This window comes from Phasianus colchicus, chromosome 9 (assembly GCF_987193195.1).
Source record: "Phasianus colchicus chromosome 9, bPhaCol1.hap1.1, whole genome shotgun sequence".
Taxonomy (NCBI): Eukaryota; Metazoa; Chordata; class Aves; order Galliformes; family Phasianidae; genus Phasianus; species Phasianus colchicus.
In genome coordinates, this window is record NC_143444.1 from 24,053,148 (window position 1) to 24,063,967 (window position 10,820).

General features: G+C 55.7%; 2 protein-coding genes across 4 annotated transcripts in view; one reads left to right on the forward strand and one right to left on the reverse strand.

Moving 5' to 3' along the window:
- Positions 1 to 7,675, reverse strand: part of PIK3R3 (phosphoinositide-3-kinase regulatory subunit 3) — a 59,099-nt gene extending 51,424 nt beyond the window's left edge. Inside the window, exons 1-5 of one of the 3 annotated variants that reach the window (XM_090146619.1) lie at positions 7,573 to 7,675; positions 6,379 to 6,523; positions 5,505 to 5,685; positions 4,534 to 4,722; positions 1,231 to 1,394 (exon numbers count right to left, since the gene is read on the reverse strand). The gene's annotated coding sequence lies outside the window, so the exon portion shown is untranslated. Of the gene's footprint in view, positions 1 to 427; positions 567 to 1,230; positions 1,395 to 3,442; positions 3,549 to 4,533; positions 4,723 to 5,504; positions 5,686 to 6,378; positions 6,524 to 7,572 lie in introns of those variants that run through there. The other 2 variants (XM_031601700.2, XM_090146620.1) reach the window with 2 other exon arrangements.
- TSPAN1 (tetraspanin 1) lies at positions 1,404 to 6,555 on the forward strand. Its single transcript, XM_031601722.2, has 8 exons — positions 1,404 to 2,759; positions 2,917 to 2,981; positions 3,571 to 3,777; positions 4,038 to 4,112; positions 4,729 to 4,827; positions 5,148 to 5,288; positions 5,668 to 5,751; positions 5,966 to 6,555. The coding sequence occupies exons 2-8, from the start codon at positions 2,925 to 2,927 to the stop codon at positions 6,017 to 6,019; spliced, it is 717 nt and encodes a 238-aa protein (XP_031457582.2). The 5' UTR covers positions 1,404 to 2,759; positions 2,917 to 2,924; the 3' UTR covers positions 6,020 to 6,555.
- Positions 7,676 to 10,820: the final 3,145 nt, after the last annotated feature.

Sequence of the window (10,820 nt, forward strand, 5' to 3'; positions counted from 1 at the left end):
GGCTGAGCAGCCGCCCTGCAGCCCCGGAACAGCACACGGGGTTGTGCAAAAATACAGGATTTTAGTGATTTCTTTTTTTGTTGTTGTTGTTGTTAATTTTTTTTTCTTTTTTTTTTCTTTTTCTTTTTCCTTAGTGCCTTTTAAATATCTCTCAGACATATAATGTCAGGGAAAGGACCCCTTCTGCCTCTAGGATTAAAGTTCATTTATTTGTTTATATATTTATGGACTAATGTTTATTTATTTATTTATTTATAAATATCCCTCGGGCAGATAACAGCAGGGAACCCCCCCCTCCCCTCACCCCCCCACCTCCCTTTTTTCCCTACGGGGAGATGGATGCCGGCGGCTACTGAGCCCTCTGTCCATCCATCCATCCATCCATCCGTCCACCCATCCGCCCGCTGCCCCCCCCCTCCCGCCTTACCGGGCACTGAGGCTGCCCCGGCCCCGGGGGGCGGCAGCGGTGAGCGGTGAGCGGGAGCGGAGCCGGCCCGGCCCCGGCGAGCAGCGCCGGGCGGTGATGTCAGCGTCCCCTCCTCCCGCCCGCCGGCACCGCAGCGCGGCGGGGGGGGGCGGCCTGCCGGTGGAGGGGAAGGGGGGGGGATGCCGCCTGCCTGCCTGGTGAAGGGAGGAGGTGATCGTGGGGATGGGGTGAGCCGGAGGGTCCCCTCGGGATTGGCTGGAGCTGATGGCAGCTCTAATGTTGGAGCAAGGGGGGCAATGTGGTGTTGGGGGTATAGGGGTGGTGGGCTGCGGGTTTGCATGTCTCAGCATCCAACCCATGCTCTGGGTACCCATCCCTTGGGAACTCATCCCTTAGACACCATCCCTTAGCAATTATCCTTCAAGCACCCATAATTGGACACCCACTGTTGAGCATCTACGCCTTGGACACTGATGCCATTGGTACCTGCTCCTTGAACACTCATCCCTTGGGTACTCACGCTGTGGCACCCACCCCTTGGGCACTCGTCCATCAGACACCCTCCCCATGGACATTCAAACTTTGAACATCTATCCCTTAGGCATCCAACTCCTTCGAGCATCCAACGTTGGTCATCCATGGTTGGATATCCATCCTTGGACACCTATTCCTTGGACACCTACCCTTTGAGCATCCACCCCTTGGGAACCCACCCCTTTGGACACCCACCCCTTTGGACATGCATTCCTGTGGCACTCATTCTTTGGACTCCACCCTTTGGACCTCATCCATTGGGCACTCACCTCTCAGCCATGCAGGGGCCATGGGGAGCTGCCATAGAGAACCACAGCCCCGGGATGCTCCACTTCCTCTCTCTCATTTACCCAGAAATGCTTCCCAGTCCAGGGTAAGGGTCAGGCATCCCATGAAATAACACAAGGCAACACTCCTGCATGCAGAGAGGCTCCTTAAAAATGAACGAGGCAGTGATTAAGATTTAATAGGGCAGAACTTAATGGAAAGGGCTGGAACAGCAAAGCGCCTGGCTCAGCCGTGCAGGGCTGTGCCCACCAGCAGCCTGTACCCAGGGCACTGCTGCTACATGCAGTGAAAGCATCAGATCTCAGCTCTGTGTGCCTGGGAACCTCAGCACAGCTATTTCATTTGGGTATGGCTGAGATGTCCAAATATTTGGCTGCCAGGTAGGCACATCCCATCTATTTCTGCACTTCCTTCCCTGGGGCCATACCTACAGGACAGGAATTAGTACAGCCAAAGGACAGCCCTTGGTGTGAGCATCTTCATGGGATACCCTCAAGGTGACCACCTCAGCATTCCACTCAGCTCTCCCTTCTCCCCACTTTGCTTTGGGAAACCCTGGTGTGATCCCAGCCATGGCTGTAGCTAAATGGAGCATAAATGCATGGCTGTTAATGTGGTGGGGTGAGTGAGGCTGCAGACATGGGGCTGAGTGTTCCCAGCTGGAGAAATTAAAGAGAAATAGGGTTTGATTCCCACTGTACACCAGCTGGTGCCACTCCTGGTCCCTGTCCTCCCAGCACCCCAGGTACTGAGATAGATGGGCAGATGTTCCCAGCCACAAACTGATGCTCACTGAGCTGGGGCCACCCCAAAATCCCACCAAGCCCAGGCTGCATGCCCTGCTCTCCATGGCCCCACATGGAGTTTGTTATCCTGTGCTTCCCAGGGAGGGAAACTGAGGCATAGCTCAGTCAGAGTCCCCATGGACATTAATCCAAGCAAGCCTCGCTGTTTGGGATGGACACGGGAATGCCACCGGGCTTGTCCTGCTGTGGGCAGGCCAGGAGAGCCAGAAAATCCAGCCCTGGTCCCTAATGGGGCAGTGGGGAGCGCCCATCTCCAGGTGCGTGGGCAGGTGGGGGTGGGAAGCAGCCACAGCAGCACGTCCCGGGATTTTCCCTGGGGCTGTGAATGGAACTCCTCCATTGCATATATTTATGAAATTGCCAGAATTATTTGTGCGCCAGCAAAATTCTGCTCCCCGAGCAGCACTTAGCGATGGCTCCAACTCCCCCCCAACCCAACCCAGCTCCCAGAGGAGGCGGTGACGGGCGCAGGCAGCGGCCGGGCAGGGCGGCTCGGGCAGCAGAGGGCAGCAAGGCACCGAGCACCTCGCCGAGGGCCCTCGTGGCTTTGCCAGCCCCAGGGGGTGGCCCTATGGTGGTGGGGGGGGCTCTATCGGAGGAGGCGGCCGCTGCTCGGGCGGCCCCCGCTTAAAGGGCGGCGGGGCGGTGTGGGGTGGCAGAGTCGTGGCGTTGGGTCGGGGTTGCTGGGGCTGTTCGCTGCTCAGGTAGGAGGGGGAGGGCGTTGTGGGGGGAGCCGCGGCGGGGATGGGCTCTGATAGGGCTGGGAGGGGCTCGGTGGGGTTCTCTATGCCCTGAGCCCCAAGGAGGGAGGTTGATGCTGGGTGTGAGATCCCGCTGGTAACGTCCGTCTGCTCTCTCCAGGTGCAAACATGGGGTGCTTCACGTTCATCAAGGTCATGATGATCCTCTTCAACCTCGCCATATTTGTAAGTGCTCTGGTGGCTGTCCCTTACCAGAGTGACCTGGATTTGCTGGGCCCATGCAGCTGGGATGGGGATGCCGAGTGGACTGGATGACTGTAGTGGTCTTTTCCAGCCTTAATGATTCCATGTGTGCCCTATGGTCTGTCTAAAGCTCGATGAGGGAAAGCAGGGGACAGCGCTGAGCTTTGGACAGTGTTTGTTGCATCAGCCACCTGAGTCTGAGTCTGTCCCTGCTGAGCTCTGGTGGGGTGCCCAGGAGCTGCAGTCTTGTTGGGTCCCACCTGCTGGGCTCTATGTAGAGTGGCAGTGATTGTGGCTCAGGTGATGGGGCTCTGTGGGGCTGGTGAGGAGGATGAGCCTGGTGGGGAGGGTGGGGGGGGGGATATGGGATGGGATGGAATGGAATGGAAGCAGCCCCTGTGAGGAATGTGAGTTACTGAGCTGCTGCTGCCTGCAAAACACACCTGGCTGATGCAGATCAACTGGTTGAAGTCCTCCAACGTAACATCATGGAGCAACAAGGCTGTTCCTCTCCCCAAGAACCCCCACGACTCCTCAAGCTCAGGAGCTGACACATCTCTCTTCTCCCCAGCTCGGTGGTGGGACCCTCCTGGGCATTGGTATCTGGGTCACAGTGGATGGCAAGTCCTTCATGGATATATTTGGGTCGCTTTCATCTAGCGTCATGCAGGTTGTGAATGTGAGCTACTTCCTCATCGTCATTGGGTCCATCTTGGTGGTGATCGGCTTCCTTGGGTGCTGCGGTGCCCAGAAGGAGAGCAAATGTCTCCTGATGATGGTAAGGACCCGTCAGTGCTTAGTTATGCTTTACCAATCCTTGGAGGAGGGTTGCTGGTGTGGGAGGTCTGGGGGATAGACTTCTCTGTGGTCATGCCCTCCTGGGGTGTTCCCTTATTATGGAGAGTTGGGTGAGCCTTGCAAAGACTATGCTGAGCTCCAACTCTGCCCTGGAAAGGGTGGTATTGGTCACTGGGAAACGGGTAGGTTTCTGGGAGGGGCAGCTGTTGTTCTGACCTCCTTCCCCTTGTTATATCCTAGTTTTTCTCGGTGGTGCTGATCATCTTCATTGCTGAAATTGCTGCTGCTGTGGTGGTTCTGGTCTACACAAGTATTGTGAGTGGCATACCTAATTCTTGGGCTGGGCTGCTTTGGGAAAACAAGAGGGACGTCAGCCACCTGCCTATGTGGACAGGTGGGGGTGGCCTGGCCATGTGGAGGTGCCGTCCAAGGAGCAGGGAATGGGGGTTTCCATTGCCCTAAAGAAACAGGGGTTATCGTATAAGTTTTGCCCATTTCTTTCTTTCAAACATCTCAGTCTAATATGAGCCAAGGCTGGACATCTCATGGTAGGAGCCACGCAAAAGTCCCTAATGCTTCATGCTAAGCAAACCAACCCCTTATTATGCACTGGAAAATCCACCTGGGGAGAAAAGTGACTACTGCCAGCCCGTGCGCTCTGCCTCATTAGACACAGGAGAAGTCAACCGCAGGGCAAACGTCATTCCTGGCTCCCTGGGTTGTGTGACTCACTCACCGTGCGTGGCCTTGCTGCCAAAACGTGGGGTTAGGGAGGTTGTCCAGCTGCTCTCAGGCTGATGTGGTGTGACGTGCTCTTGGTCCGGTTGGCCTCATCCCTATGGGCTGAAACCAGTATGGGATTGGGTGGCCCTTGGCTTCATGGAGCTCACCGGGATCTTCTCTGATGGTGTTTCTGTGCCTCTTCCTGCAGGCAGAGACATTCCTGTCACAGTTGGTGACTCCTGTCCTGAAGGAGAAGTATGGGGAGGACGATGCTCTCACACAGATCTGGAACGTCACCATGAATGAGGTGCGCTGAGCCCGGGAGCCTGCACCCCTGGGTCGGGGCCGTGATGCTTCCTGCACAGGACTGGTGGTGCCCCAGATGGGCCTGTGGGATAGAGATGGGTTCTGTTCTGACCCTGCTTGGGATCCAGAGGTCCCAAGGCTGGGACAAGAGCTGTATGTTCCGAAATGTGGGGTGTTGTTCCTTGAACTCCCAGTGAGCTGGGCTGAGGGGGGTGATCTCCTCCATGGGGCAAAGAGAGCCTAGGAGGATCATCTGGTGGGAGGATGAGCACAGGGACTTGTTGGATACGCTCACCATCTCTCTCTCTTTCTCCCCTTTAGGTTCACTGCTGTGGCCTGAATAACTACACAGACTTTATGAACTCCCCATGGTATTTACAGCACAACAGCACCTTCCCAGGTCCCTGCTGCAAGTCTGTGTTGCCGTGCACCTCTACAATTGCAGCACAGGCCAACGTCTCGGTATGAACACATGAGCAGTTCTGACTTTCCAGCAGCTTGGAAAGTTCCCCCATGCTTGGGGGGCATGGGGAGAGGAATCCATCCTTTACCTCCAGTCTGACCCCTTTATTTTTTTGTGTGTGGGGTCCCTGGGGAATGTGGTGGCTTTGGTTTGTTTGCAGTGGAGATGAACATGCTGCTCACATTGCCTGGTTCTAAATCCCCCAGTTTCCTCACCCCAGGGGGATGAGATGAATTGTACTCTGGAACCTCCAAGCCATCTCCATGGTCATGCAGTTCTGGGCTTGGGAACCGGCTGTATCTCCCTGGGGCAGTGGGTCTCTGTGGCTGGGGGATCACAGCCACTTGCTCATGCTCACCACTTGGTTGCCTTCCTCAGGGTTGTTTTGATCAGATCCTAGAAGAAATCAGGACAAACGCAGATGTGGTGGGTGGCGTGGCTGCTGGCATTGCTGCCCTGGAGGTGAGTTCCCAGGCCTTGCCATACTGCTCCCTCCTTATTCCTGTGGGGCTGGTGCAGCCCCATGGGCCACCATCTGCCTTAGGGCGGCTACTGAGCCTTCCTCCCTGGGCACAGCTGCCTCTTCCTCCTCATGGGTGCTTAGACTGGGTGCTGTGGGCTTGTGTCCCCATGCTGGAGGCACAGCTGGGGCTCTGACTCTCCTTTTTCCTCCCAGGTTGCAGCCATGGTGGTCTCTATGTACTTGTACTGCTACCTGGACAAGAAGTGACCCTGCGAGGCAGCAAGAAGCCATACCCTCCCCTGCCCTGTGTTGGGGTGCTCCTGAGGGCCCCACCGCTCCCTGGGCCTGATGCTGTCCCACGCACTGTGATTTATAGCTGTGGTTTGATCTACTGAGCTGGGATCTGTAGAGTTTATACATTGTATATTTTTGTACTGATATGGCACAATGCATCTGTACATAGAGATTTTTGTTGTTTTGGAGGGAGGAGCGCTGGATCTGATCTGCTGAGGCCAGCAGGAGGTAGGGCACAGGCTGAACTCAGGGCTATGAAACAGGCGCTGGCCTGGCCCTGCCCAACCCCTGTGGGCAGGTGGCTGCGGTGCCTCTGCCATGCTGGCACCTACCTGTCCCCAGCCCTGTGCATGGGGCTGGTGCTTGCCCAGGGGCTGACATCTGCACGCTGCTGGCCGGAGCCCTGTGCTGCCCCTGCCCTGACATGAAGCATAGCTCTGCTCCTGCACCCTGCTGCGATTTCAGTGTGGGTTTGTGCTGTAAAGGAAAAGAAGAAATAATAATAAAAATCATCTTGGATATAAATCACTTTCTGCTGTGTTCAATAAACTCCTGTTCCTGCAGCTTCCTTCCACCTGTGCCTGCTCTGCCTTCTCAGTGCTGGAACCGAGCAGGGCTGTGTTTGCACAGCAGTTATGGCTGGGAGCTGTGCAGCTCGCCTGCCCTCTGCCAGAGCCCTTCTGTATTCTAAGCAGGGCTGGAGCTACAGGGGATTTTCCTGGTGTCTGTGTAACCCAGTTCCCCCTGCAAACAGCCTTGGTACAGCCCTGCTCCTGGGAGCTGAGCCCAGTGGGATGGGGGGGCTCTGGCATTCCTGAAGCAGCCTGTCCTCTTGCAACTGCCCCCCAACTGGGATTTCAATCCATTTTCACTGCCATCCCATGAGGTTTAAATGCTGCATTCTGCCGGCCCTGTCCCCACAGCAGGGCCAGTTGTGGGACAGGCGCAGGACTTGCTCCCACCCTGGGTGACTCAGGCTGGGGCCGTGCCCTGTGGGAAGGGCTGCCACTCTTCCTCCTCTTTCTCAGCAATGGTACCAGCCCCAGTTTCACCACAACCCCGTGACCTTAGGGCTGACGTCAGCGCTTTTTGTTCATATTCTCCCATGCCGAGCAATGGAAGAGCTGGCACTGCCCCAACCCTTCCTGGAGGTGCCGGTGTTGCCCGTCCCCATGCTGGTGCAGGAGGTTTCTGCGGGCGATGCAGTTTCTGTGGCACTGTGTGATCTCCTCTACCCACAGGAACTTGAAAGACCAGTCTCTCCTTCCGGATGCGGATGGAGGCAAGGAGGAGACCTGTTCCTCCCCTCTCTCTTTGGGGCTCAGCTCCTCCCATGACTGTGGGGCAGCCATGGGGCAGAAGGTGTGAACCTGCCACAGGGGTGAGTTGTCCCTGGTGGAAGGTGGGGACTCCATCCCTGTGGCCCTGTGTGCGGGGTTTTCATCGAATCACGTAATCATCGAGGTTGGAAAAGACCATGAAGATCACGCAGTCCAATTCCAACCCACCCTTCCATGCCCACTGACCTTGTCCCTCATCCCCACAGTTCTCAAACCATCTTCCAGGGATGGGAATTCCCCCACCTCCCTGGGCAGCTGTGCCAGCACCCAGCAGTGCTGTGACATCAGCAGGTAAGGCCAAACACCTTTGGTGCACGTGACGACAGCAGAATCTTCCTTATTGTCCCATGGTGGTGTCCTTGGCCTTGTGTTCTGGACAGCTGATGGGATGCGTGCCTGCGTCTGGGTGTGTGTGCTGCCAGCAGCATTGCCTTGCACAGGGCTGAACCATGGGGTACAGCCACCTCCAGTCACATATCCTCCAGCCACATATCTTCCAGCCCCTCTGGCCACTTGGCTTCGCTATGAGCAGTGAGCTGGTGGTGGGGACATGAGCAGGGTTTGCTTTTTGCAAGGAAGTCATAGAATCATTAAGATTGGAAAAGGCCTCTAAGATCACCCAGGCCAGCCTCACCCCACCCCACCATGCCCACTGACCACATCCCTCAGTGTCACAGCTCCACCTGTGGTTCCTGAACACCGCCAGGGATGATGACCCCACCACCTTCCTGGGCTGCCTGTGCATCGCAATTCTTTCTGAATGGAATTTTTTTCCTAATATCCAACCCAAACCAGCTCTGTTCGCTGCTGCCTTCTCCCATCTGCTGCTGCCCCCCAAGCCCCGAAGCAATTGAGACCATCCTCTGATGCTCTCTTTACCCCTAATATCTGCTTTCTGGGCTCAAATGGGGACTTTGGCCCTGCTTGGAAAGCAAGACAGAATGTACTGGGATGGGGGCATGGCTGCTTTCACACCTGGGAGCCCCAGAGTGGGACCGGTACACCTTCTGAGATAGGTGCCACACACCAGCCAGAAGTCCTGGATGCGTTTGCTGCAAACATCACGTGCACTGGGGCAGGGTGCCAAGCAGGGCTTGGCTCTGGAGGAAATGAGCTTACCTCTCCTTTTTAATTACCTTTGGTGGGGGTCAGTGACAGTTGTCAGGAAGAGGAAGAATTGCAGCTGTTACAGATTGTGCCCATAACGGATGCAAATGGAAAACAAAGCAAACTCATCCATACTGCCTGTCCAAGAAGTGCCAGCTGTGAAGACATCCCCTCCTAATGTTCCCACTGGAGAGCAGAGGACACCCTCGAAGGGCATGGGAGAAGTGAGGCATTACCACCTTCACCTGCTCCTTCTTCCTCCTTCTCACCCCACGATGACCCCCTGGGGCAGCTGCAGGCGTGGGTGCTTTCAGGCAGCTCCATGCCCAGATTTATGGCAGGGCTATCAGATAAGATGCTGTCAGGGATAGCAGAAATGCAGGGTGCTAGAGCTGATATCAGAGCTACTGGGTTAATCGTTAACGCTGTGCTGGGCAGGACGCAGTGTAATAAAGATTCAGCAACAATCCTTGGTGCCCAGTTGAAGATTAATTTGCTGCCAGGCTTTGTTGTATATGGATGGGAGGTGGCCCATGGGAGGGGCACGACCATGCTGGGTGCCTGGGGACAGTCCACTGCCACTGGGACCAAGAGAAAGTGTTTTCTTGGGGGCAGTTTGGGCACCTTGCCACCCCTTGAGACCTTGGTGCCAGGGTTCTCTGTAAAGCAGAGGGTGTAAAAATGGGAAATCTGCTCTCCAAGTTGGGATTAACTTGGTTTGGATGCCTCTCTTGCAAGAACAGGGCCAGGGCCAGTGTGTCCCAGGCATTGGCACCCCTATAGCATGGAGATGTCTTCACCTAAGAGGATCAGGACATCATCCCATCCTCCTGTCCTTGCCTTGAGGACACCTCCCTCCATCCATCCATAGGGCCATATTAATCAGCATTGCAGTGAGGGCACTCCATGATCCCCCGGCACCTGTGGGTATTGAGATGCCTACAGAACAAACATGATGCAAGAAAAAAAGCCACCAGAAATTATGCAAAATTACTCTTTCCCTCCCACCCCCAAGTTCTGGAAAGGTCAGATTTCATGCCAAGGCTATTTTGCTTTTGTTTAATTATCAGCCAGCTCCTGGGACATGGAGCAGCCTGGACAGGTTCTCCTTTGTAAGGCTGCACAAAGGCAGCGGGGCTGGGCTGCGGGGGGGCCGTGGGGCTCAGACCTGGGAACCAGGATTTGGATGACACCAGGGCTGAGGGGGGTCGGGATACAGGAGCTGGTACATCCCTGCCTCACTCCTGTAAACGGAGCTCTGAGGAAACTAATAGCCCCTTGGGTTTTGGTGTGTGTGAAAGGGGGAGGGGGGGAGTCTCACCCACACCTACCTTCCCTATATCCCTAGCTGGTACCCTATAACCCCACGGGGCTCTGCTGTTTCCACAGCACTGAGCCGGCAGAGTCCCAGCACTGCAAGGATTGATCTCTGGAGGTGGTGGTTGCAATGGAGAGATGATGGTTCTTCTCTGTCCCAGCACTGCCAAGCAGCTGGGGGAAAGCCTCTAGCATCTAGCTGCGCCTAGACCCTGGGAGGCAATGGGAGTAGGCTGGGCCTCACCCGGGGGAATGGGTCTGGGCTGGTTGGGACTGATGGCTGCTACTTCCACATCCCAGTTTCATTTGGGTCCTGCTGACAGCAGCCACCTTTGTGCCCTGCTCTTCTCAGAGCGCAGGTCCCACCCCAGCCCTTTCCAGTTCCCTGTTCCCTGGGATGCACTGCTGGGAAAGGGCCTCCACGCACCTCCTTTTTATTTTGTCCTCATGAACACTCTTGGGTTTAACAGCTCAGGTTGAGGCTGGCCTCATGTCCCCTCCTGCTGCCACTTCCTCGTGCTGTGACCTTGGACAGAAGTTGGGCGTAGAAGAAAAAAAAAAATCCCTTGTAGCCTATTGCACCAAGAGGAAAGAAGTCCAAATCCAACGGGAGCAGTCAGAAAGAACTGAGACCTGTGCTGCCTGCTCACTGCCCCCACCCCAAGGAGACAGAGCTGGGAGCCGAGGAGAAAAGCATGGGCAAGGGTGGTAGTGGGCAGCACAGTGGCTCATTATGCACAAGAGCCAATAGGCAGAGTTTCTGTCAGTTACTGAACTGCAGATAATAAAAAAAGCTTGAGGAGGAAGCAGCAAACCTGCAGCAGCCACCCTGGCAGCGGGCAGGGCTTGGAGGACCTCTGCTGGCACCAGAGCTGCAACAGCTCCAGTAATACTCAGCAAGAGATCTCACACTGGACTGCTCCCAGGACCACGTATACTGTAGGCAGAAGAAAAGAGAACAGCTTCCTCTATGCCAAACCTGCATCTCTTTCCTTTCTATGGTTTGAAGT

Excerpts from the sequence above, each read along its gene's own strand:
- TSPAN1 (XM_031601722.2), top strand. The coding sequence starts at position 2,925 with ATGGGGTGCTTCACGTTCATCAAGGTCATGATGATCCTCTTCAACCTC. Across the intron at positions 3,778-4,037 it reads GCAAATGTCTCCTGATGATG|TTTTTCTCGGTGGTGCTGAT; the intron begins GTAAGGACCCGT and ends GTTATATCCTAG. Across the intron at positions 5,752-5,965 it reads CTGGCATTGCTGCCCTGGAG|GTTGCAGCCATGGTGGTCTC; the intron begins GTGAGTTCCCAG and ends TTTTCCTCCCAG.